This window comes from Poecilia reticulata, chromosome 11, assembly GCF_904066995.2.
Source record: "Poecilia reticulata chromosome 11, P_reticulata-male-v2, whole genome shotgun sequence".
NCBI classification, from domain to species: Eukaryota; Metazoa; Chordata; class Actinopteri; order Cyprinodontiformes; family Poeciliidae; genus Poecilia; species Poecilia reticulata.
In genome coordinates, this window is record NC_088840.1 from 10,113,999 (window position 1) to 10,141,873 (window position 27,875).

The 27,875-nt window shown below is 38.4% G+C and overlaps 1 protein-coding gene across 1 annotated transcript; it reads left to right on the plus strand.

Moving 5' to 3' along the window:
- The first annotated feature begins 3,224 nt into the window (after nt 1-3,224).
- hibadha (3-hydroxyisobutyrate dehydrogenase a) lies at nt 3,225-27,639 on the plus strand. The gene is made up of 8 exons (XM_008421634.3): nt 3,225-3,357; nt 5,466-5,626; nt 5,760-5,869; nt 5,965-6,086; nt 20,943-21,076; nt 21,358-21,434; nt 25,443-25,599; nt 26,369-27,639. Exons 1-8 carry the CDS (start codon nt 3,297-3,299, stop codon nt 26,525-26,527), a joined length of 981 nt encoding a protein of 326 aa, XP_008419856.1. The 5' UTR covers nt 3,225-3,296; the 3' UTR covers nt 26,528-27,639.
- Nucleotides 27,640-27,875: the final 236 nt, after the last annotated feature.

Genomic DNA, 27,875 nt, shown 5'->3' on the forward strand with positions numbered 1-27,875 from the left:
TTATGCCCAGAAAAGCCCCCCTGCCCAAATTTGCATCCCCTGTCGCGGGAGCGCGCATCGCTCTAAGCTCTCGCATATTGACGAGGAAACGGATAAAAATATGACCGAAGAGGAAATTTTTAAGATATTTGTAACATTATCACGTTTCCTAACCATGTAATCCCTAATACGGTGGGTTTTATTTCGCAAATTATTTGAAATAAATACGGTTTTTACACTTTTATTGACACATATGAGTCGAACTTTTTTTCAGTCCGTGTCTGTTGTAAACGTTCTCCGCAAATGGTTTGAAATTCTCTGCTTTGTCTTTTGATATCATAATAGCTCAAAAGCATTACAACAGAGACCCATTATGTAGAACATTTTATATCATGCTTCACTTCTAGTCTGTTAATGTAGGAGGAAATGCAACTTAATTTATGAGCCTGAAAATATTGGCATCCGTCTTGTTGATATGAAACTTATAGCATTAGCTCAGAGAACAAGTGTAATTACGTAGAAGAGATTAAATCATTTCAACTCTTTATTTCCCCCAATTAGCACAGGGATGCATGTTTTGGCAATATAGATTTTGAGCCTGCCACAATATGCATCCCTTCTTTATTCCCCACAAATATTATCCTATCGATATAAAACATGTACCAGCAGTTCTTGGAACTACTCAGATTATGTAGAAAAAAATATTTCACTATTAACTCTTGAATTCTTTAAATTAGCACAGGGATGCATTTTTGGACAATATGGATTTCCAGCCTGCCAAAATATGCATCCCATATCTATTCCCCTCAAATATTATCCTATTGATTTAAAACTTATACCAGCATTTCTTGGAGCTACTCTCATTATGTAGAAATAGTTATTTCATTCTTAACTCTTTATTTCTCAAAGTTAGCACAGGGATGCATTTTTGGGCAATATCTCCAGCCTGCCAAAATATGCACCCCTCTCTATTCCCTTCAAATATTATCCTATTGATTTAAAACTTATACCAGCATTTCTTGGAGCTACTCTCATTATGTAGAAATAGTTATTTCATTCTTAACTCTTTAATTCTTCAAATTAGCACAGGGGTGCGTTTTTGGGCAAATTTCCAGCCTGCCAAAATATGCACCCCTCTCTATTCCCTTCAAATATTATCCTATTGATTTAAAACTTATACCAGCATTTCTTGGAGCTACTCTCATTATGTAGAAATAGTTATTTCATTCTTAACTCTTTATTTCTCAAAGTTAGCACAGGGATGCATTTTTGGGCAATATCTCCAGCCTGCCAAAATATGCACCCCTCTCTATTCCCTTCAAATATTATCCTATTGATTTAAAACTTATACCAGCATTTCTTGGAGCTACTCTCATTATGTAGAAATAGTTATTTCATTCTTAACTCTTTAATTCTTCAAATTAGCACAGGGGTGCGTTTTTGGGCAAATTTCCAGCCTGCCAAAATATGCACCCCTCTCTATTCCCTTCAAATATTATCCTATTGATTTAAAACTTATACCAGCATTTCTTGGAGCTACTCTCATTATGTAGAAATAGTTATTTCATTCTTAACTCTTTAATTCTTCAAATTAGCACAGGGGTGCGTTTTTGGGCAAATTTCCAGCCTGCCAAAATATGCACCCCTCTCTATTCCCTTCAAATATTATCCTATTGATTTAAAACTTATACCAGCATTTCTTGGAGCTACTCTCATTATGTAGAAATAGTTATTTCATTCTTAACTCTTTAATTCTTCAAATTAGCACAGGGGTGCGTTTTTGGGCAAATTTCCAGCCTGCCAAAATATGCACCCCTCTCTATTCCCCTCAAATATTATCCAATTGATTTGAAACTTATAAGAGCAGTTCTTGGAGCTACTCTCATTATGTAGAAAAAGTTATTTCACTCTTAACTCTTCAATTCTTCAAATTAGCACTGGGATCCATATTGCCCAAAAATGCATCCCTGTGCTAACTTTGAGAAATAAAGAGTTAAAAGTAAAATAACTATTTCTACATAATGAGAGTAGCTCCAAGAAATGCTGTTATAAGTTTTAAATCAATTGGATAATATTTGAAGGGAATAGAGAGGGGTGCATATTTTGGCAGGCTGGAAATCCATATTGTCCAAAAATGCATCCCTGTGCTAATTTAAAGAATTCAAGAGTTAATAGTGAAATATTTTTTTCTACATAATCTGAGTAGTTCCAAGAACTGCTGGTACATGTTTTATATCGATAGGATAATATTTGTGGGGAATAAAGAAGGGATGCATATTGTGGCAGGCTCAAAATCTATATTGCCAAAACATGCATCCCTGTGCTAATTGGGGGAAATAAAGAGTTGAAATGATTTAATCTCTTCTACGTAATTACACTTGTTCTCTGAGCTAATGCTATAAGTTTCATATCAACAAGACGGATGCCAATATTTTCAGGCTCATAAATTAAGTTGCATTTCCTCCTACATTAACAGACTAGAAGTGAAGCATGATATAAAATGTTCTACATAATGGGTCTCTGTTGTAATGCTTTTGAGCTATTATGATATCAAAAGACAAAGCAGAGAATTTCAAACCATTTGCGGAGAACGTTTACAACAGACACGGACTGAAAAAAAGTTCGACTCATATGTGTCAATAAAAGTGTAAAAACCGTATTTATTTCAAATAATTTGCAAAATAAAACCCACCGTATTAGGGATTACATGGTTAGGAAACGTGATAATGTTACAAATATCTTAAAAATTTCCTCTTCGGTCATATTTTTATCCGTTTCCTCGTCAATATGCGAGAGCTTAGAGCGATGCGCGCTCCCGCGACAGGGGATGCAAATTTGGGCAGGGGGGCTTTTCTGGGCATAACACCGGTGGGGGTAACCAGAACACCCCGACTAGAAACAACGCCAATATATTATTATCATTACAAACTTTTATTGTTTATGATAAAATATAAATTAGCTTTCTTTTTCTATCCATTCAAAATAAAATACTGCATAATATTATGGTTTTTGCAACTACGTGCCGTCAGCTCCGAGGTAAAACCACATCTAAACTCTTGCATGCATCTATAATCCTATATGGATGACCAGGGATTTTTCCAAATTGTAATTAATTCTGGATAAAGTAGCAAAATTATATACTAAAGGGCACTTCCAAGTAAAATCACAGGATGTCCCGCCTTCGCTCTTCTCCCATTGGTCCGGATAACTGATCCGGCGCTGCTATTGGTCCAAAAGACACTGAATCATAACCGTTTACTGTGGCTTTCCTGGCTTGACAGCTGTCACCAAATACCGAGGTCGAGGGGGAGAGAAGCATGGCTGCGTTGTTTAGAGGGTCCCGGAGAATATGCTTCAGGTGGAACAAGCATGTCTTCGGTAACGTATTCGTTTGCGTTGTGACGTAATTTCCCCTTCATGGGAATATGCTTCAGTGATAAATACAAATGGAATGCCCCTTACTTCAATTTGTTAGCTAGCTTTAGCCCTTAGAAGAAAGTATGAAGAGTTGGAGTCCGTGTTAATGTTGCAGCCCGGACACAATGTCCCTGAGTACATTATGTATTTGCATACCAGGTGTGCGCACAGAGATACAGGGTCCATACCTGCTAAATAGCAAGTTGTTTTAAAACTCTCTAAGGCTGAGCGTTATTAGGTTTTAAATGTCACAAATGCTTAAGTTTTACTGGCTGTGTGCAAGAATCTTTGCTGAGCGTTTCAGTGCTTGAAATTCTAACTCTAACTATAATAGCATCGAGTACTCATCACTAATCACATAGATAAAAACAATTTGGTTTTTTATATTGTAAAAAGCAAAAATGACCAAAATCTTTTACATTTAAGATGTCACATTTGTAAAACTAAGAATACTTTTCTCGGAGTTTTGGCAATGTGCAAATACTGTATATAAAGCAAAAGTCCCTGTCTGTAATATTTCAGTATTGTACTAATATCCCAATAGGCTGCATAAGACGACTTTTTAAGAGTAATGAATGTTTATCTTAAACCAAATCTGAAATTATAACTGCAATAATTTATTGAGGGGTATTTCCTAAAGTAAAAGTATTGCAGTATTTACAATATGAATAAACAAAGTATAAATAAAAATATTCTTAACTAAAATTGATTATTTGATTTTCATATGTATGCTTAAGCTAAAGTTTAGAATAAACAGCCACGAAATTAAGTACCATGTTTCAAATGTATACTGCACAGTAAATTGTTCCTGTTTGGTTGTTCTTCTGTTCAGAGTGAAACTGTGAGGGGAACAAACTAATAGTAGCTGGTCCATTGGTTTGTCTGTGTGTTTGGGTAGAGTCTGCAGCAGGGTGCTGCAGTCACGCTGCTCATCACTTGCCAACTGCAGTTTAAAAATGGTATTGTCAAAACAAGAGAGATGTGGGACTTTTCACACCATGACTTATGTGTTTTTCACAACCGGAAATATTTCAAGACGTACAAATTTGTTTTTCTGGCATGGAAAGGAAAAGTGTGGTCAACCTTCTGGTCGGCAGCAACAGGTTTTGGAAACCACTGCTTTTACTCAGAGCAAATTTTTTTTCTGAATCTCAAGGAAAGGATTTTAAGCTAATGTAATGTTATGATCGTATATTAGCTGTTTGGCAACTAATTTTGGAAGACCTCATAGACTCTAATTAACTGGCCCTCGACAATTGTGTGATTCACAACATTCTTTTGAATATTTATTGGGTTGATTTAAAGATAACGAATGCCTTGCAAGCTATCAAACATGTTTTTATGACAACTTAGACATTTTCACATACAGCTCAGTGTCATATACCACTGTATCAGTCGGACAAGACAAAAAAAAAAATCAGACCAAAAAATATTAGGAGAAATGTAAGTGTGATGAGATGCATACTTTGAGTTATTTTTGGTGTCCACAATGTGCTTAAACAACATACCGACTAGACTGGAGACTCTATTAAGCTATTTTTGTTTACAACATGACCTTAGTAAATTTCCATAGTCTGTTACTGAAGCAACACTCAAAGTTTAAAACTTGAAAACAAAGTTTCTTGGCAAATTTTGATGGACATACGTTAGTTTGGAAATGCTTTGAAACTATAGCGTGACAGTATTTACTTAGCATGTTGTAAAGCTGGCTGAATTTACTTTAAGCTCATTGTTTGGGTATCTTTATCCAGGTCTAATCCTTTTTGTTGTCTGGCTGATTCACCTCCGGTTTCCAGTCTTGTCTGTTGGATTTTGTCTCACTGGACTATATTGTGAGCTAATCTGGGCAGAACTGCTAAAGACTTGATGAAAATGAAAGGACAAAGACTCGCTGCAAAATGAACATATTTCTTGTTAAATATGTAGCTGGGAGGGAAAACCCTCAGCTTTTGTGTGGTACTTATTCTGTAATTATTTGCTAATCAGAGAAATCCCTCTGGACATTGGAGATGTTAGTCATCTCCAATGTCCACTTAACTTCATTGTTATTTTTTTTCTTTTTTTATTAGGATCAACAAGATCCATGGCCTCAAAGACACCAGTGGGCTTTATTGGTCTGGGAAATATGGGAAGTCCCATGGCCAAGAACTTAATAAAAAACGGTTATCCTGTCATTGCTACTGATGTCTTCCCAGAATGTTGCAAAGAGCTGCAGGACTTGGGTGCCCAGGTAAGATGTTGTAAGTAACTATGAAATGTCCGTGTAGCAACATATTCTTTGAAAACCAGCACAACTCATTTACTTCAAACCGTATTCATTTTGCCCTCATGATGATGATGATGATGATGAATCTGACATTTAGGTGGTGGACTCTCCTGCATACGTGGCAGAGAAAGCAGACCGCATCATCACAATGCTGCCGTCTAGTCCAAATGTCATAGAAGTCTACACGGGCTCTAACGGCATCTTGAAGTAGGCAGATTCTTGCTCGATGATGATAATAACAATAAATATAATAGAAAAAGCTGTACCTGTAATATAAGTGTGACCTATGTAACTTTTCTCAGGAAGGTGAAGAAGGGAACGCTGCTGGTCGACTCCTCAACAATTGATCCTGCTGTTGCTAGAGAAATGGCAGTAGCGGCAGAGAAGATGGGCGCCGTCTTCATGGATGCTCCAGTGTCAGGAGGTAAGGGTTTGTTCATAGTGCCTAATTAAACACATTGTTGTGATCCGTAAAAGTTACGTTACATCATCAAATTTCAATGTGTTTTGGCATGTAATTATAATGTTGAAAGGAGAGGGATGGGTTTTTGTTTTTTTTTTCAACAAATTAATAAGTATGGTTTTTGTATTCAGTCTCTTGTCTTTTGGTGAAATTACAGCTACTTTGGAAGGGATATCTGAACCAGTGATCCACATCTAAAAACAAAAATCCTTTTTTTTTTTTTTCTTTGTCAAATTTAAATCTTGAAAATGCCCTCTTAAAATATATGCTCCCAATTCTCCCTGGTCAGGAGCCTCTATTCTGATTGCCTAAAAAATTTGCAAATTGTCATTAATTTGACTTTTGTTTCATTCAAAGGGGGAAGACTTAAAGAAGGTCAATTCTACGAATTGTTTTTCTTTGTATAGTAGTTTCAAGTGATGACTTTTGAATGTAGGCAGAAGATTAAATGACTACATTTTGTTTTGCGTCATGTGAAGAAGCTTTATGTTTCTTCCAGATGCTTGTTTTAAACCCAACAGAGGTGCAAATATGTTGGAAAAATAGAAACAAAAAACAATAACACCAAATGTTTTGTGTACATACTTTTCTTTAAATAGCTTCGATGATGGTGATGATTTTAACAACCTTTGTGTACCACAGCAAATGTGGGCATAAATGCACAGCACAACCGCCCACCTATAAGATGAATGTTGGAGCAAAAATATTTATCTTGAAAGTGAGTTCATACGACGATGATTCAGTCGAACTCTGAGTGCACGCATGTGGAGACCTAGACCACTACCCCACCCAAGGATTTAAAAGTTCTCTGTGGTGAACACAGTCTGCCTGTTATCCACAGCAGTGGTGCGTGACTCCTTATGAGAAAATTTGTAATTCAAGAAGAAACAAAAAGTTTGCCAACATTAAGGTTGTAATTTTTTTTCCCTCCGGGTATGACCAGCATTGTAACTCTGATGAGGACAGCCATCAGCACCCCCTTTCCTCCAAAAAAACATAATACTTCCATCATAATACTTTATTTTAGAGACCTGTAAAGTTACGGTGTAAAATATATTAACAGTGAATGAAATGACATGACCGTTGGCTTTTTTATACATAAGCAGTAATTGTTTGACTCATGAGGGTTTAACGACACAACAGTAATGAAGCGATCAAACCTGTTTGCTGGCAGCTGGCCCTAAACATCTTTTTAAACTTCAGGCACAGTCGGGATGGGCTAAATGGCCTTAAAAATTTGTTTTTATATTTATTGCAGTAATCATTCACCAGTACATCAGTTACATCAACCCATAAACAGGATTCAGCAATTGCACTCATTATTTTTTATTTACTTTTTATTTATGCATTGATGCCCTCGTGTAAAAGAAAAAAAATATTCAAACCGGAAAAGTAACAATCTCATTTGTCACTTTTTTCATAATAAAAAGCAATATTCTCTTAGTTATTGTTATCATGAAAATATATGATTTTTTCACACAGTCATTTTTTTTTCTTGGTGAAGGTAAAAAGTATGTTGTTTAGCCAATCCTATGATTCACACACTTGGTTTGGAAAGGAATTTAAAATGTTCTAACACAGTCCATCATCCACTTAGCTCAGACACAGAAGAAAAGACTGTGTAATTGCTAATAAACATGCAGAGGGACCTTTTGCACAGAGCATTTATTGATGCTCTTTAAAAATGTGATTGGGATGTGTCGTCAGAAGCTTTGGACCCATACAAGTCAGACAAAATGTCAAAACAAATGGAAATCGATGCCTTTTCTTAATTGAGGAACTTCATGTATCCCCAAAATCAACATCCCTGGTCGCTTTACTGGTGTGGCTGCTGATTCACTGCTCAAGTTATGCGTTGTACTGACTATGTGCTTACTCTCCCATCTGTCAATTTTAGGTTGTTCCTTCACTTGAAGCAAAGATTATATTTGTTGAATAATCCAAGGGCCAAAACGTGCTTCAAAAAGACACACTGGTTTTTTTTAGGAGCGGAGAACAAATCAGTCTTCTTAATTTTTACTAAGTTCCTCCAGATTTTGTTTGCATCAGGAATCTGTCAGGAAAGTAAGAGTGCTCTCTCAGTCCTTTTCTGCACGGCCATTAAGCAGCAACACATCATCCATAAATGGTAGCGCCTTTCCATGTTAGAGGAGCATGAAACCAAAAGCTCTTGTTATTCAGGAGAGCAATGAAAAGGCTGATTGTGTTTTTTTTTTTTTCAATATTTATATGTACTCAGGCTCTAAAACATAATAATTCTCACCTGTTAAATGTATTGCAGAAATGTCTCTGGGTTGAAATTTTGACTTCCCTTATTTTAGAAAGCAGCATAACTGTTGTAGTGTTGACTTAAATATCAATGACGCCATTAAGCGATATTGGGATCTTTTTTAAAAGTTCATGTATTTTTTAATTGTTTGAGTTTCATCAGGATGGTCAGACATTGAGCTTTAAAAACATGAAGGCAGCGATTTGTGTGATATATACAAAAATTGACAGCTATTTTGATAACTAGCAGGTTGTGTGAAAAGTTAAGTATATGACCCCTCTGCCTTGGATCTGAACTCCCTTATACTCTTTTTGTATATCTAAACTATATTACCTTCTGGCTTAGTGCTTGGACATGGGTTGTAATTATGAAGCAGGCCAGCCAATGTGCCCTCATGAGGATTTTATTGCTTCTTTTGACCAGGGGTCTTAAAGGCAAGGTTAAGGTTTTAAGTCCTCATTATGTTGGCGCTGTCTACTCGTGATGGCTCCTTGACAGAGCACAGAATCGCCAGTCGTCCTTAATGGGCACAGCCGCTGTGGAGAATCCCGTGTCAGGGCTTTTTCATGTTGATGGAGCCGTAATGGCGGCTATCCCATGTTAGTGCCTTTCATGTCAGATAAAGAGTCATAAAGTAGAAAGAAACTGCTCTCACATGGAGAGCAGGAGACGAGAGGAGGGAGATAAGACATGAAGGAGATACATCGCAGTTAAACTGTCCATCCACCCCTCTTCTCCTATTCTCTTTCTCTTTTTCACACACAGGTTTCTGCTCCCTGGAACTCTTTCAAAACTAGTAGCACTGATGATTTATTCTCATTGTCTATCCCTCACTTTTTAACTCGTGCACAGTGCATGTCTCTATTCGCATAAACACAGACCTAGCCCCTTTTTGGTCTGTTTACCAGGTGGCGTCTGGAGAACACACCGACTGCAGTTAGAGAGATCAGAGCCTTAAGCCTGTTATGCTCCCCATTACACATGCACTGTTTACATACTACAGCCAGTCCACGGTCTGTGTGTGCAGCTCTCTGTGAGGGTTCCTCCTCCCGAGTCTCCTAACTAAACCTCTTTTACTAGCCTGAGATGACCAATGATTTACCTGCCTTCTCTGGTTTCTGCAGCCAGCACTGCAGACGCTCTTTGTTAGCATGCTCATGTTTAGCCTGTAGCGGCAAGAAAATGTTCAGAGGTAAGTTTTGCTTTTGGGATATGTGATTTTTGTTTTTTATTTTTCCTATATACACGTCTTGTTGAAAGCAGAAATACCAGAGGTGGATACGGATTTACTGTGTGGATATTTTGTTACAGATAAGAGTTTATTCATTCAGCCCTCTCTAGAGAGATATGATGGTGTGACATTAATAAGATCACTCAGACCTGTAATTAAAGTACCTTTCTGTGGATGAACACTGGAAAATTTCCCAGAGAAGAATCTCTCTCCATACATGCCCTCTCCCTCTTTATTGTGCTTCTTATTTCTGGATGGAATATGTTGTTACATGCTTTACTACAACCAGGAGATGGCACCCTACCCAAACAGGGCACTATCAGATCAGTTTGACTCGTGTCTACTTACAGCACTGTGCTAAAGTATTCCTGTCTCTACAACTACTTTCCATTTTCAAATGTGGCAACCACAAAACTCAAAAATATTTTTATTGACATGTGATGGACCTAAAAAATTATTTGTGAATAAAAGTCTGTAAAGTCCAAATTACATTTTTATTTAGGGCATTTTTATCTAACATGTCTAATTGAAATCCAATGTAGTCAAATCACTTGGGTGTAAATAATTGACCTGCCTTGTCTGTGAAAGAGGAAGCGTCAAAACAGGTATGAATACCTCTTCAAGTCACGTGTAGGCATTTAGTTTGGAAACTAATAGAAAAAAATGGAAAATCAACAATTTCTAAGCTAAAATACTGTTAGTTTTGGAAGATTTTTTTATGCATTCTTTACGGATCAACATACTGTTATTAAAGTTTGATTGAATCCTCCTTCAGGAGTGTGTTGTCCAATCACAGCTGGTTTAGTCCTCCAAGAGAAAAAAAACATGAAACAGGATTATTTTTCTATGCTCTTCAGTTGTCTAAGTCACACCCTGTAGTCTTGTGGTTTCTCTGTTTTTTTTAATTTTTATTATAGAATTTATTTTGATATGAAATAAATTCCTCTTTGTCTTCTGTGAGGTGGCATATTTTATGCTGAAGTCTGTTTTGTAGGTTTTGTGCGTCACTAGGGGTTTGGCTCTCAACTGTGGGATCTAAATTGCAGAGTCATAACCCCTTTTTTTTAAAATGAGGGTAATCAAAGAAACTCACTTTCTTCTTTTTCTCATGATGCTGGTTTTCCATTTGTCCACAGTGACCAGCGACTTGGCTTCAGATACACAAGAGCCAGCTGCATCCTCATGGCCCAGACTCATGCACAGCCATCTATTTATCTACGATGCAAACACAAGCTTCATTTTATTTAGTAGACCAACACAATGCAGCACGTAACTGCAGCGTAAAATAAAAAGTGTGATAATCCAATTGTTCCAAAGTGTAGCGTGTAGCTCTGCTCAAATGCTTTTAGTTTAATCAGCTCTGCATCATGAACATCATGAAAACAATGGAATATGTTATAAAACAATATCACAAGCTTTAAACATTTTAAACATGCAATCCATCATTTAAAACGCTGAAAGGACATTGTACAATTGGAAACCTTGCAAACTCACATAAACAGAAATTATTAAGCGAAGCAGACAAAAAAAAACCATGGTAACTCTGGAGGAGCTGCACAGATCTAAAGCTTAGGAGTGAGAATTTGTCAATGACATATTGTCTTGCACTCCAAAGATATGGCCTCTATGGAAAAGGTTCAGAAAAATGTCCTGTTTGCAGGTTTACCACAAGCCATAAAGATGTGGAAAAAAGTGAATATCCCCGTCCATTTGGTGAAGCATGCTGGTTATAGTATATTGGAAAGATGGATGGAGCACATTCCAAAAAAAACCTTCACAACACTTGAGATTGCACCTTTCTGGAGGCAAGCTACCCTGTGCATAAATACAGCTTATATGGAGTGGTTGAAATCAAAGCGTATCCATATGTTAGAACGGTCCAGTCAGAGTCTAGGCTTATTTCCAATTGGGCATTTATGGTTAGACGTAAAGATTTCGGTCCTGAGAAAGTTTCTCCATAATTCAGTATTGAGTGTTGTGTACATATGTGCACAACGCTTAATATTCTTTACGCGAATTAAACAGTTTCCATCCTTGCGGTGAGGTTATCTTCATAAAAACATCATACTGCAACACTGCAACAGTACCATTCACGCTCAGATTGGGACCTTCAGATTAACTTTGTTTTTGGCTTGCTAATGTTTGTGCGGACACACGTCTGCTACTGTCTGGTCTCATTAAAAACGTCCGCATGCAAAGCTGCCCACAACAAAACGAGCTCTGATGTCACAAGCTCAGGGTGTTGGCACAGCATTGGCAAGAAAAAAAAAAAAAAACGGTCTGTCTAACAAGTGGCAGGGTCGTTAGCGGTAATTACCCAAAATGCCTGTGTTTGTGTCTGTGCCCATGGTGGGCTGCCGCACCGCTAACGCTCGAAGACTTTAAAAAAGCCTTAAAAACCCTTTTCATTGCGTTTTTTCCCAGCGCTAGGAAAGTAAGATATCAAATGAAAGCAAAAAGGTTGTTTGTGAGGTCTCCCAGTCTTTAGCAAACTCCCTCTTTAGGTTGAGCCCAAACACCACTCTAATCATATCCATACCACATCAAGACAACCCAGGTTTTCCAATATGTCATTTGCTGACAGTCTGAACGTCATCCTCAAGCCTGTAAGAGCTTGTTCAGGCTGAGACTGGCACCAGTTGGTTTGTCAGTCAAAGCTGCCAATATTCTCCTTGCACTGTTCCTGTCTCCAATCCCACAGACTTGAAGTGTCGTCTGAAAAGATGTCGGTCACGGAATGAAAACGTTTATTTAGACAATATCAGTTTGATCAATTTCAGTAAATATAAATCTTTAATGTGTATCAGACTGAATGATGAAACTTTTTCCTTGATCTCTAAGCTATATTAAATCAGCAGTCATTTGTCCCACCATTTGCGAAGGCAATAATTAACTTTTACTCTCTTTTAATACTTCTATGAAAACTGTGACGCATTTCAAAGCTCATAAGAAAAATATAAGTAACTAACAATTACTTTTATTGTATAATATCATGACTGTTTTGAGGACATCTTGTTCCTTATGTTTCCTGAGTAAATACTAAATGTGGAATTTTCCCAAGACGTTTGATGGAACCGTAGCACTTGACTTCAAGAGTGTTTTATTTTATTTTATTTTTTAATACACTTGCCTTATCACTCAGTTTCATTGTTTTGTTCACCTAGACAAAACGGCGAAATATAATTAAATCTATTCCAACTTGGACTCAAAGTTATGACTTTTACAGTAATGCCAGTCAGAATCCAACATATGTCTTTTACTTTATAAGAACTTCACTTTTTCTTTAGCCCTGTATGAATCTTTTTGATACTTACCACAATCATAACTGCTCTTAAACCTTCCTAATCTATGGTGATGATCTAATTGTTTACAAAGCTGAACCTGGATGCATGCCGGCTGTTTATTTGGATTATAATTAGCCTGAAGCAATCATTTTAGACAGGCAGGGGGTGGTACAGTTGCGATCTGTCCTGGCCAACCAGTTTGTGTGAGTGTCAGTTGTTCAAAGGCGAGATTAGCATAACAAGCCCCCTACTGACAAGTTCTGACAGAGAGGTCTGAGTGAATGGATTGTGGAAGAGAGGAGGGTGTAGGGCGGTGAAGTGACCAGGGATGGGAATGATAACTGGGCAGTAATGTGGGGGTTCTTGCCTATGCTCCAGATGGAGTTAGACCCACAGCAGCTGGGGGGCCCTATAACTTTGCCCCTATGTCACCTGCTGTGTGTATGTGTGCGTGTATAAACCAGAAGTCAGCTGGCATATGAGTTAAAGAGTCACTGACTGTCAAGTATAGCATTAACCTCAGACTTTATGTCACTCATCAAAAAAAGAGGACCAATCATGGTGCGCGTGTGTAAAAGTAAGAGTGTATGCGTGTTTGTGTGTGTCCTCTCCTGCTAACAGCCTAATTGGGATCATTATTAACTTGCTTTATCCTAGATGAGTCTCATTGGGCCAGGGAAAGGATTGATTGCAGCTTTCTCCCGCTCTCTCCACTACCTGTCACTTGGCATTGACCATCCACCCCCCTATGGAATAGAGCAGTTACTGAAGATGATAATGATAATAATAATGATGATCATGAGAGCTGACCCAGTAGTCAATACATGGGGAACTGCAAACATGGTTGTAGCAAGAGCTTTAATCCAAAAAGCTCTAATTTCTCCTCAGCCTTTTCCTCCTATCCCACTTATCCTCTCCTCCTCCCTGCCCCTAAACCCAAACTTTCCTCTGTGGGCCAGTTGCTCAAAGGTTCTCATGGAGTATTTGTGTGCTGAAGTCGGTTCTCATGGCTCAGTGCTCGTTAAGTGCAGTCGATAAAGAGCTTGTTTTTAACACAACAGAGAAGCATTAGTAAAGTTGGCAGAAAAACAGTTGAAAGTGCTGATTTTTTTTTTTCTTTCTTTTTTTTTGCTTGTGTGTGCACAAGTAATTTTTGGTTACAGCGCAACCTCGATCCACATATTTATTCGATATCCGCTGCGTGTTTTACAGGGCCTATTTGGGATTTTAAATTGTTTGAGAAAAAAAAATCTGCGCTTCGGTGTAATTATAATGGCGGACCACATGAGGCTGTAGTGTTGGTCGGCAAACATCCTACCCCCACCAGCTCAAACAAGCATTCAAGCTCCATTCGCTCAAGCACAGAGTACATCACAGAAAAATGCCAAGGCCCCTTTCTGTGTAAATATGAGAATGTTTCAGCAAGCAGGCATTCTTGCATATGCATATAGTTTAAAAAATGTAGCAGGAAACAGCAGAGTATAAACTGGACTATATATTTAAATATGGTTAAGGCCAAAATTATCTATACTCCAGGTCCAATGAAATGATTTTCATTCAACCAAGAACTGTGTTTCTGAAAAGAATTCACTCTTTTCTTCAGTTCACGCATTTCTATTGGGTTTTGGTTTTGGTTGAGTTGATGTCATAAAGTCTAATAAAGTCCCCAATTTTAGGAAGAGAATTGGACTCACAGGATTACAAATCCTCCACCACATTACTATTCTTTAGCTCACGATGAATGACTGTCTTAAGGTTATCTGACAAAAGCACTGAATTGTAATTAAAGTCCAGTTAGAACTGTATTAACTACGCAAATTTGTAGTATTAGGGCAGAAAATAATTTTTACTGGAATACTATCTAAGCAACTGGTAGGCAGATCTTATGCTTGTTATGGAGACTTGGAGAAATAATAAGGATTATTTTGCATGTTGGAGTCACCAACAATAAGGTTTAGAAAGATTTTTATATTTTTTTTGACTTCCATGGACCATTACAATGTATGGTCGCTGCACAAATTTGGGTTTACATCCCGTCTTGTTTATCACTGTTCCCTTTAAACTGTTGTTTTAATTATAGACTCGTGCAAGTTTAGGAGAACATTTGTTTTTTTTTGTTTGTTTTTTTTATCAAAACATCAATACAAATATCCCTTACTTGAATGATATGTTTTCTTGTTTCTCCCTTTTTAAAGAAATTGTACCTCTGGGTCACAGTGTACTCGTATACCTTTGATAAACAGGAAGTCCTGATCAACCATTAAAAGTACAGTTTCTCTATAACAGCTCTTGCTCGAGTTGCTTTTTGGGAATCATTTAGGGTTCCAATAGGTGTCGCTCAGGGAATTGTTCCCCCCAAAATCATGATACATCACAATTTTTTTTTAACTTGACTTAATGTTATCAAATTAAAAACTTTTAGTTTGTCCTCAGATTTTCAGTGTGAGATGCAACTGCAATAATAGATTAATTACTTTTAAAGATTTTATCATGGTTTTTACCAGGTGCTCCAGGAAGGAGAGTTCTTGAACGCTGCATCATGTGGCATCCTTCTCAGTGTAGTGTAGTTTGTGCCGCCTTGTATCCAACAAATCTACTTTAATTTAAACCTACCACCAATAAAAAGTGGCTACTGGTTTTACATGCTCCTCATAACTCTGAGACACAGCCTCAGAAGCTCCAGATGACGTCTTATTGGCTACCAACTGTGGAAAATGCACCTGTTCGTGTCGCACATGCACACACATATACTTTCTTTGTACGTGCACCACTTCAGAGAGAGCAGAATTTTAAAAGGTCATGCAGCTGGCGTGAATTGCTTCGGTTGATTCCTTTGCGAATAATCAAAGAAGTGCTAATGAACCTGGCATTCATTACAATCAGACCAAACCAGAGTTGTTTCTGTGATGTTCTGTTGCTTTCACACAACCAGTTTGAATCTCATAATGCTGTCATTGAAGCCTGCTGTTAAACATCTGCCCTGTTAGAGTTTAACTTTGGGAGTGTTAACTTGATTTCCCTTAATAAAGGACTTCAGAGCTTCAAGCTATCTTGCATGGGCCACACACAATCCTTGACACACAAGAACTTTTTATTGCCACTTCCATTTTTTCCACTTAATTCTCCTAAGGGAAATTTTACAGTGGGTCTTTATTGGTAGAGCAGCAATCTTTTTCGTGGTTTGAAAATATTGGAGTTAGATGGCTTTTTTTTCAGTGATCAAACCCCATTAAATAGTCAACTAAATTTTTCCCACTGCGACAGGGTTAAGTGGAAAAAGTGACAAAATAAAGAGTGGCTCCTTTCCCAAGAGATTTATTCACCCTCCCCCCCCCAGATTTAATTTTATATGTCTCTGCTTGAACTTTCTTAATTGTAGCATAATTCCATTTTGCTAGCCATATGTTTACATATATTGTATGAAATATACCATTGGTTTTCATTGATATTAACTCAGACTAAACCTTTTCTGTTTTAGGTCACTTGGGAATACTGAAAAAAATAAAAGTTTTTTAAATTCCTTAATTAGAGATTTGTTTATTTTTAAAATCAGAGGTTTACATTTTGTAGCATTTCTTTTGAACTGAATTATTTGAGGAAGACTTTGCTATCCTTCTACAAGCTTCCAACAATTTGTGGAAATTTTGGCCCATTCCTCCTGACAGGACTGGTGTAACAGAGTCAGATTTTTAAGCCACGTCGCTCATACACGCCTTCTTAACTCTTGCCACTACTTTTCTATGCGACTGAGATCTGGACTACATGATGTTCATTTGAAAATGTTTACTGTTTTGTCATTAAGCCACTGGTGACTAATTTGTTGGTATGCTTCAAGTCATTAGCCATTTTAAAGACCTATACTAAAATTCTTAGTATTTTATTCTTCTCTCCAGTTTCTCCACATCTCCTCTGCTCAAACACTCTCTCTCTCTTATACATGGACACACACACACACACATACTCACACACACAAACCACCAGTCCTCATCTCCTCCCCCTAGGGGGCGTTGTGCAATTGTGCAGTGCTAACGATCCAGGACTGTCACTCCTGCTGGGATGGATGAGCCAGCAGACCCGGCACTCAGGAAGCCTCATTAGGATTCCTCTTTAATCCGTCTCTGACAGGACAGGCCCAAGAACGGGAAGCCCCCTCATGAATGTACAGTGGAAGCACACACGGCACATAGACAATGCCTGAACATCTCACGTCTCTAATGCGCTTGAGTCCGTGCACAACGAGCAAGCTCTCATACGCTTAAAAATGCCGACACATACACACACATACCGCTATGCTAATGATGTCTTATTCTTCCACCTACAAGGATCTTCCATCATCCCAGTGTCACTCCTTATAGAAATCCACTACAGATCATAAGAGCTTATTATGGGTGATTAGTTAATTTGAGGGAGGGATGCTGGGAGGTAGAAAGAGAAAGATCGTTCTCCTTCCCTACTCTCTTACTCTCTGCTTTACTCTCCTTAGTGAGATATATTGATCGGCGCGTTGGCTGTGTTATCAATAATCTCCTCTTTAGTCGTCTGCAAACAGTGATCTGCACTAATGAACCTGCACAGTTGTCACACAGCTCTGTGTGGGTGTGTGTTTTTGTATATGCATTTGCATTTGTGAGGCTCACCCTGCAGAATAATGACTCGGAAACAAAATAGAAGTGCAGTGCCTTGGAAAAATACTCAAACTCATTTCGTCACGTTACTATCGCAATCATCAATGTATTTTACTGGGATACAGTAAAATGCATGTGTACATGGCAGGAGTGTAAAATTGTGAAATGGATATAAAATAATGAAAAGTTTACAACATAGGTAGAAGTAAAATTCTCAAAACAATGTTCTGCACTCCAAAGATCTGGTGTTTGTAAAAAGAGCGGTAACAAATTTGCTTTTAAAGTTTGCTAGGGACATAGGAAGCATAATGTGACAGAAGGCCATCTGGTTCAGGAAGACCTGAATTGAGCTATTTTTGGCTCCGTGCAAAACACTACGCGTGGCAGAAAACTGACACTTGGTGAACAAATCACCCTGCACATACCATCCCCACTGTGAAGCCACGATGCAGCTACGGTGGTGGCTGCATCATGGTGTGGGAAAAGCTATACTTTTCAGCAGCAACAGGGAAGCTGATCATAGCGATTTGATCTAAATGCTGGCCAATTCATGGAATGAAAAAATTATTTTGTGGTTTTATAAGACCACAAACTTGGTCTGATGAAACCAATTAAGTTAACTTAAAGGGCAAGTATTAAATTCAACTGAACTTTGTAGACTGGTTATAAATGTAATACACATTATCATACAACAGTAAAGGATGGGGGAAAAAATCTATTACATGTGTGTTTGTATTATTGGGTTCTGTGATGATCTTATGCTAAGCACATGTTAGCTTTGGCCTACAGGCAGCTGCTGCAGCATGGGCTTTAGGTTTCATTATATGGCCCTAATGACCTGCTGACGCCTCGTCACTGACAAGTATGCAGATACTAACAGTGGTGTCGTCATACACTTGACAACAGCACAACTAATTAGAGAGGTGGATTGGGGGAGGGGTGTATGTTTTTTGTTGATGGCAGTGAAAATATGTGTAATAAATCCCCTCCTTTGTTTCCTCTGCACTAAAGTCCATTGTTTTGTTCTAGTAATTCCTTTTTAATTATTAACACACACATTATTAGGTTTTCAGTACTTGGACGCCTTTCATTAGAGCTTCATGACACCCTAAAGAGAGATTTGGACTCAATCTTCTCTCCGCATCATTTTTGCTCTGTGTGAAACAAACCAAACGGGTTTTATAAAACATTAATCAAAGAAATAAAATGGAAATTGGTCATGGCTATAGATAGGGATAGACAGGATAACAATACCAAGGTATGCCAATGTTTTAGCAAAGTTTCAAAATGAAAACTTTGCTGGTTTCCATTATGCATTTTCTTTGTGTTTTGAAGTTTAATGAGATGTCAGCCAAAGTGACATAAAGCACAGAGTAGTTGAGCACTGCCCTCTCCCCACCCGTTGCTGTACTCTGCTAGTCAAATGGCCTGTTTTTTTTAAGAACTGCCTTCAAATACTAATTTGAAGACATGCTGCAGTCCTTTCTATACAATCTGTTATCAGAAATTTTTCCGAGTATGTTGACCATATTATCACTTTTAGACATATCTTTGAGCTGAAAAAACTTAAATGCTTAATTGTTTTAAGTACAACAGCTGATTCATATTTGTGTAAGGAGGGAAGGTCTGGCCTCCAAGTCAGACACCAGGAAGTTGGAGGTGAAGTTCTGATATGGGCTGGTATTATTAAAGATAAGCTGGCTGGACCTTTTCAGACTGGAGATGAGCTCAAAATCAACTCTCACATTTTCTACTGTTTTTTTAGCCACTTTCTTCAGTAAGAAATCTTGATCTTTTAAAGGTTTATGATTTTTATGCAGGGCAATGGTCCATCACATGCATCCAAGTACTCCTCGCTTCTTTAAATTTTTATTTTTATTTTTTTTTAATGTTAAACTATTTTAGGGGGACCGCTAGAGATGGGCACCAGCACCCCTCGCAATCCCTCTTGGGATAAGCTTGTAAGATAACGGATGGATGGATGTTTTTGGGGGGATGTTTTGAGTTGTTAATGATTGGTTGCATAATATTTATACACATTAATAGTAGCCCAATAGTTCTGCATGCATATATATTATCCTGAGAAAACCAAATCTTCACTTTTACGTTCTTAAACATTTGAGGTTTGAGGTTTATTGACATTTTTAGATTAACAATGAGCACTGTATTTAATGATTGATAGAAGTAATCCACAAAAATAAGGTTTAATAAGCATAATAGTTGTGCACAGAGTGTAAATATTGATTAAAACATCTGTTATCCGAGCAGTGTGCCTATAAACCACATGAAAGGAGTAAAAAATTTAAAAATGGTTTCATCCAAAATTTAGCAAGACAAAATTAGGGAAAGAGTTCTTTATAATCCATATGAAAAGTTTTCATGGAACCTGGACTAGTTTTTCTACTCAAGGCTTTTGTATGGTTTCTGTTTGCATGTGTTTGTTTTAATACTATTTTTGGGATAAACTGTACCACCACAGCATTGCTTATAGTCTACAGTTTCAACAGTAAACTTGTGAAAAGGTTTTTTTTTTTTTCTGTATTAAGGACCCCATTCAGGGAAACGGGGGGATGGAGGTGGGGTGGGATCGCCTCGGTACAGCATGGCAAGCTCCTTAAGCCATCAGGCACGGGGAGGGACGCCTAATTGAACATGATAAAGTGTAAAGTTAATTACCCCTCACGCCTGTCACCGATACACCCAGGAACGAGGGGTGCCCTCAGGCCCAGCTGTTTGTGTGTACGTGAATAGTGTGTGTGTGAATGTGAGAGTGGAGGGGTGACGAGACAAAAGGCGAGGGTTCCCACGGGGGCTGTGCAATGGATGATGGCAACAGTCGCCTTTAAAAGATAGCTCAGTCCCTCTGGTGCGCCGCTACTTAACATGTCTGTCTCATTGCGAGTGTCACATGCGCATCCAGGAAAGTACAAAGGTTGCATTAAGTAAAGCGTTACCATTTCATTTTTTTGCTCCGAGGATTTAAATTTGCTTCCTGCCCAGATCTTAATTCACAAAAATCAAAAAGTCGTGTTGAGTTTTTCGAGCCAAGTTTCTATGTGGTGTAAAACTGAAACGTGTGAAATTAGATTTAGGTATTTTCTGTTCTCAATAATATTGTAAAAAATAACATTGTATTTTATTCTACATAAATGCATAAATTTGCATGCAAAAAGTTGATATGCAAAATAAGTTATCTGGTTAATTTAGGTCTTCCATTAGTAAGTTTTTTGTTTTTTTGTTTTTTTTAAACATACCTAGCTCTAGATTGGTGGATGCATATAAACTCTGTGTGAAATAATCTACATGATGCGTGTTTGGCTTGATTATCTTGAATCATCATGCTCACTGTTTGCATTATTTTGAAATTGTTTAACTCCACTGAACTAAGTGTGTGGTGTCTTTGATTAGGTGTTGGGGCTGCCAGCATGGCTAAACTGACCTTCATGGTTGGTGGACTGGAAGAAGAATTCAAGGCTGCAGAGGAATTATTCACCTGCATGGGCGCTAATGTCATCTACTGTGGACAAGTTGGCACAGGACAGGTAAAGACAACTGCTCATAAACTGGGTTGAAGACATGATTTGTATTGGAAGTTGATAGTATGGATATTTTTTGGATAAAGGAATTATTCATTATCCACATGTGAATGTGTCTCAGCTTAAAAATAGTTTCTTACTGACTAAACTATTAGTCTGCATGTACAATTTACTTTAAAATATTCTCACATTTATCATTATGTTTTCAATAAACAGGGATTCTGTGCTTTAAGTTGTGCAAGCCGTGTGCAAGCATCAGCAGTTCTTTGTCTTTCTCAATCCTGCAGGCAGCAAAGCTCTGCAACAATATGCTGCTATCCATCGGGATGATTGGGACTGCAGAGACCATGAACCTAGGCATCAGGTACTTGAAGCAAATGTAATGCTAACCTGCTACATTTAGTGTTGGCTCTCACTTTACAGAGAAAGGCTTATGCAGATGAAAGCAGATGGGCACATTTGTGAGGACTTGGCTTTGGTCGTTATGAGTGTTTCGCAATATAATAACCTGCAGTAAAAATACCACAGTTTGGATCATGGCGTTAGCATGCCTAGTAGGTACGTAGAAAAACCAATTGGTAAATGCAGATGGCCTTCCTCAGCTAAATCCTGGATTATGAGCAAATAATCAAAAGTAATTACCCTTATAAACATTTCATGTACATTTAGTGTAAATACAATGTACTTCGATACAGGTTTGGAAATGTTCTCTGTGTTGGTGTGGTTTATGGAAGTGCAAAGGGGTCAACCACTCCCCAAGTCCAAGCAGCCTGCCTCTGTTAGAGCAAGACGGATGAGGGGGTGGAGCCGCAGTCTGATTTACATCTGCTGATGGAGCGTTTGCTTGAATCCTGCAAAACCCCCGCCACTGAACAGCACCTAGAAATCCCATTAGTACTCATGCCTCATCCTGATGGTGCTGAAGGATGATGGGATATGAAGTCTTCAAAATGAAAGCCTTTTCTCCACTTGACTCTGAGGATACATAGACAGACAGACAGTCAGACAGATCTCAAATCATTTATTTTTAAATGATTTGTGTGTGTGTGCATCCAGTTTTGCACGTGTGAGTGTAAATGAATTGCTCTTTGCACTGTGCAGCTGTGTTAGTGCGCCTGATTTATTTGCACTGAGACAGAGGAAGAAAATTGGCATGAGCAGCCTCACATAAATCCCTTCTCGAGGCTTCTGAAATATGGAGGCGTTAAGCGAACAACACAGATTTACACATTGCCTCACTGTCTTGGAAACATGCACTCTCACACAGATTCTGATTTATATCCAAAACACATTTTCTAGTAGTACAAGTTGTCTCAGTGTATGTCATTAGTGCGACTGTAAATAAAAAAAAGAATTTCTTTCTGCTCCATCCCATCACAAAATGAATTATTTTCATTTCTATGAAAGAGTGACTCATATGCGGTCTTGATAGTTTAAGCATACAAACATTGTGTGGCCGTCTATTCCTCTGTTTCTCTCTCTTCTCACTCCACCTTCTCCGGGGCTTTTATTAGAGGGCTTGACAAAGTCTGTCATCATTTAGAGAGAACTCGCTATGTAAATCTCCCAAGCTGCATTGCAGCCCTGCCTCTTACGCAGTTAAGAAGCTCTCGTAGGCGCATGTGTGTTCAGGCACACAACAGATTCGGTCCAATGTGAGGCAGAACGAGCGCTCACAGCTAATTTACAGGACAATGGCAATAACATTTTATCATGCTGAACTCAGGCCTGATGGAGCAGCCGTTTCCTAATAGGCATTTGTGTGTGTCTTCTTACTTACTCATGCTAAAAAATGCACATGAAACACACTCACACACATACTGTTCTTTTCCTGGAGTTAATTTGTTAAACTCAAATGGAAGCTCTGGCTGTCTCCAGCAGAGCATAATGTGCACATAGTCCAAGGAGTGGCAGCGCATGACAGTTATGAACACACACATTCCCAAACCAACACAGCAACCATGTTGATTTGCATCCATTTCTTCTTTTATTCCTATTCTTTATCACATCTACCTTGTCACTCCATTCATATTTGATTTACTTACAGTAAAGCAAAAACACGTTTTAATTTTGTTTCATTTTCCTACCAGACTGCAATTTTTACTTACATTGTGATGGTCTATCTTATAAAATATCATTAAAATAAACAATGCATCCTGCACGGTTTGATCTTGACAGGATGTGAATACTTTTTCACGATACTTTAAGAAGCTACAAATGATCGTCTAATAGAGCGACGGTGTCGTTTTAGTATAGAGATATACATCCGCAAAGTGTTTGATGCAAAGGCCTCATTTGTACCTAAAAGAAACCAAAGCTCATAAACATCTCTGTTTGAGAGAACACAAGTGCAAATGCATCTCACATCTCTTCTCCGATGAGCTACTGAGAGATGGTGAGCATATGTTGCGATAAAGATTAAACATCAGCAATAAACACGCTTATTGTCTCTATAAGTGGGATAGTAAACGTTTGTCTGTGCGTTTGTGCTCGTTAGTGCTTTAATGAAATAATAAATGGGGAACGGGCCGGGCTTCCTCTCGTGTGGCACCAAACGAGGACGAGAAGCTAATCATGATGAAACAGACACTTAATATCGCTGCTGCAAATGAACTCCACCTGCCAGCGCTCCCAGCTCAGAAACCCATAAACACCCTCCCCTCTTATTTCCATCTGTAGCTCCATCTCCCTTTTTTTTTTAATCTGCAGCAACATTACAAGGCAACGCGTTCGTGTCTGTTTATCCATGTCGATCTTGTTAAAGCGTGACATGTCCTCTTCTCCACGCAAATTACCACAGGCGAAGAGCAACACTACAGCGTTGGCTAATAACCACAGCTGAGTGTGTGTGGGTGTGCGTGTGTGTGTATGTGTATGTGTGTGAAGGGAACAAGAGGGAACATCATTGATTTATCGTTAACAGAGGACAACAGCTCCCCGTCAGCTTCTCTGGTCGCCGTAACAAACGATCCGTGCGCTCGGACCCGCTTTATTGTAGCTCAGCCAGTAACCTTTTCAGCTGCTGACCCAGAACGCAGGGAGGGGCTGCCTGTTTGCTCGTCTGTGTGTGTTAGTGCGTGTGCGTGTGTGTGTGTGTGTGTGTGTGCGTGTGTGTGTGAGTGTATAAGCTGAACACAGGGGGCGGGGGGTGACTTGGATGTCAAACATATGTCCCCAAGAGTCCATAGACAGGAAGGTGTCAACTGGGATGGAGAGGGGGGAAGGAAGAGCAGAGGAGAAGCAGAAACGGCGAGGCATTGGTTAAGGCATGTAGTAAAAAGGCTGAGTGAGATTGCTTTTTACATCACAGTCACTGATGCCACATTTCCAAAAGTAGTGGTTAATAAAAATAAAAATTAGAGTGTCTGGGAGAAAACATAAGCAATGAAGGGGGAAGAGAGAGACAGAGAGACTCACTCCAATCCCTTTTCTTAATTAGTTACTAGACAGATAATAAAATTGTGGTTGTAATGGCAGAATGAAAGCCAGGTGGAAAAAGGGAGGGAGGGCTGCTGGCTTTAAGGACCTATGATGGTTTAATCGTCATATTGAGAGCAGAATGGAGTTACAGGCCTGTAAGTAACAATAAACTAAAACAGCTAGGACTTGATGTGGCCAACTTTACAGTGGCCTTTAAATCAGTAATTTGCAAAAGCTGCACTCCACTGGCACACTGAATGCCCGAAACGGGCGCTACGGTTACACCCTTGCTGCTGTAATGGTTGGCACTTCATTTCTCTGTGCTTTCTTTTCCTAGGTTTGGTCTCTTCTTTTTCTTGGTAGCTTTTTTACCGCTCATTATCACAGCCCAGAGATTTGCCGTCGTGCATCCAAGAAGTCTATTGTAGCATTTTGGACAGCGGAGCTAACGGTTTGCCTTGAGATATGACGGCAAGGTTTACAACTCCCCTGTGCTGCTTTACCACTTCTCCTCCTCTTTCTTGGAAAAAAAAAGCGTTGATGAGGGATAGTTCTGTTGGTGGACATCAATACTGCATTAGCCAGCATTACAAAGGCTTCAGCTATTAACACTGAGGAATGGTCAGTGCCTGGCTTAAGGTTCAACTGAGGTCACTGGAATCACCAGAAGACAAATTTTTACTCGCTTTGCTTCTCACAGCCTTGAAAATGATCCCTTTGGCTCAAGGTCGTCTTCTCTAAGTAATCACTACTCCAATTTTCTGTTTTAGCTTTTCTATTTTAACTCATGCCAAGTTGGTAAAAGATTAAAATAAATATGTGATAATATACTCATATGTCATAAAAAAATTATAAATTTTTTCCAAACCATTCCTTTTTAAATGAATTTATGAGTCAATGAATTTAAACTATAAAGAGGATAATGACTGCTGTTTGGTCCGTCCTGTTTTAGACTGGGTTTGGACCCCAAGCTGCTTGCAAAGATCCTTAACATGTCATCGGGTCGCTGCTGGTCCAGTGACACATACAACCCCGTCCCTGGAGTTATGGAGGGTGTCCCCTCAGCCAACAACTACCAAGGTGGTTTTGGGACTACTCTGATGGCCAAGGTATTTCCTGTCTTTATTGTGGGAGATTTTGTTTGCCGATTGTTTGTTACAGCATCGAATTATTATTTCTAGGTCTGTATCATCTGTCTTTTTGGACTTTTTTTTTAGCCTTTAAGAACAAATTGATTTATTGTTTTTAAAAAGAAAAAGTTGGAAATTAAAAGTTTGAGCAGCTTTGAAAAAGTTTAACATTTTTGTTGAACTGGACTTGTTGAGTTTAGCTTGAACTAAGGTGTTGCTGAACAGGCTTGTAATTGTTCATGGCAGCAGGCCTTTTACTCTCTAGGTCTCCAGTTTACATCACTATTCCACATTTTATCTCTTTTCTTTTTTCTTCTTTTTTACATAGTAAACTCCCTTAATATTTTATGTTTTCCTTCAGTGGTCTACTTCATATGTTTTGGTCCTTTTTCTGTTGAAATGGAAGAATTTTATTCTTCAGTAGCCAAAGGTAGTTTGGGGGGTTCCTCAAAACCTGTTGGTGCCACTTTAATTGACACTACAAACTTCCCTTGGGTCATTTCTTACATTAATACTTTACTACACCTAACTACTATGCAAATGATACAAAGATTTTCTAAATCTTTTACTCGTGATGATCCATCCTAAATTGTCAGAGGTGACTTTCTGGATGGCTAGTAATTAAATAATGGCAAATCTGATATTGTTTTGCTGTGGCACTTCTTATAATTATGTAAATATTGTATCTCATTTACAGCCATCATCAGTAATCTTTCTGACTCTGTGTTTTTACTTTTCAAATGTACAGGATCTTGGCTTAGCCCAGAACACTGCCACCAACACAAGGACTCCCGTCCCCCTGGGTTCCCTTGCCCACCAGATCTACAGAGTCATGTGCTCTCGCGGCTACGCCAACAAGGACTTTTCATCCGTCTTCCAGTTTCTGCGCGAGGAGGAAGCACAGTGAACGGAGGCAGAGCATAGCTGACAACACAGCTATGATGGACTGTTACTCAGACCTCAGAACCACACACCCGAGTGTCCCTTATCCCAGTATTCTCAGGAGAGACTAAAAAGAGGCCAAAATGCTGTGTCTTGACACCTCTCCGCTTGTTGTCAACTCCCTCTTCTGTACCTGAAGAGATGCTAAGACTTATTTAAAAATGTCTACCCAAAAAAAATAAAATAAAATACAAAATCTTGGTTGAGCTTTACTAAAACGGAGTGTATAGTAGCTGCAGATTTACATGCAACTATGCAACTTGTGTACCATTTCCATTTCCAAAGAGTGGAACTGAATCAGCAGTGAAGCTCCACCATGTTTTTGTCAGAGTTGTGCTAAATGTCTGTTACCTGTAATGACCTAACCCCAACCCTGCAATAATGTGGACAGAAAAAGAAAAAAAATAACCATACTGCTACAAATTCAAATGCAGTTGAAGAAATTACAATCGACTGCAGAGGTTGTGACTCTGTTATTACCCATATTGTACCAAAGTTGCCCAAACTTGAGGCTCAAAGTTTACTGACGTTCAATCACATTTCCTCATATTATGAAAGGAAATTTAATGTAATACCTACCTATATTTCTATATATATGTTTTGAATTATGAATACACTACATTTAGAGTTGTTTTAGTTCATTTTCAATTATGTTGTGAGAAATCTTGTGTTTGTTGCAGTGCAATATTTCAGGGCCCTTTTGATACTTAAATATTCTTTATTTCGCTGTCTACAGCAGCCCGTTGAGCCATCACAGTATTATTTTGTGACCAATGATGTCAAAATGTTAAACATTGCTTCACTGCCTAGCACTTTCTTAAGCCCAGTGTATCTTCACCCTGCCTATCCCATTTTGTCCGATTCAACTGTGTAAAATGTCCGTGAGGAATGGTTTCTTTGTGCTGTGAGAATTTGTACATAATTTTTATTGCATATTGTTGTGCAGCATTGAAGTATAGACTGTTACTTTTTTCTTTTTTTTTTTTAGAAAAAATGTCATTCTAGTTTCTACGGTTTGTCATTAATCTGTGAAAAAGAATCTGTCAGCAGAAAAATAAAGATATTTTGTGTATTTGATTTCATTGTAGCATGTTTTTTGGGGGTATTTAAAGTATTTTTGTGACTTCTATTAAGCATATCACATATCGTTATAAGACTTACTTTGGAGGTTAGAAATTATTTTGACATACAAAATATTGTATTTTGGGAATGAATGATAATCAGATATTTTACTTTTGAACCATTTTAATAAATACAAAAAGGAGAACAACGAAGACCAAAACAAACAGTAGTTAAAAATTACCAACTGCGAG

Coding starts and splice junctions, on each gene's coding strand:
- hibadha (XM_008421634.3), top strand. CDS start 3,297: ATGGCTGCGTTGTTTAGAGGGTCCCGGAGAATATGCTTCAGGTGGAAC. Junction 21,077..21,357: donor GACAAGTTGGCACAGGACAG/GTAAAGACAACT, acceptor TCAATCCTGCAG/GCAGCAAAGCTCTGCAACAA. Junction 25,600..26,368: donor GGACTACTCTGATGGCCAAG/GTATTTCCTGTC, acceptor TCAAATGTACAG/GATCTTGGCTTAGCCCAGAA.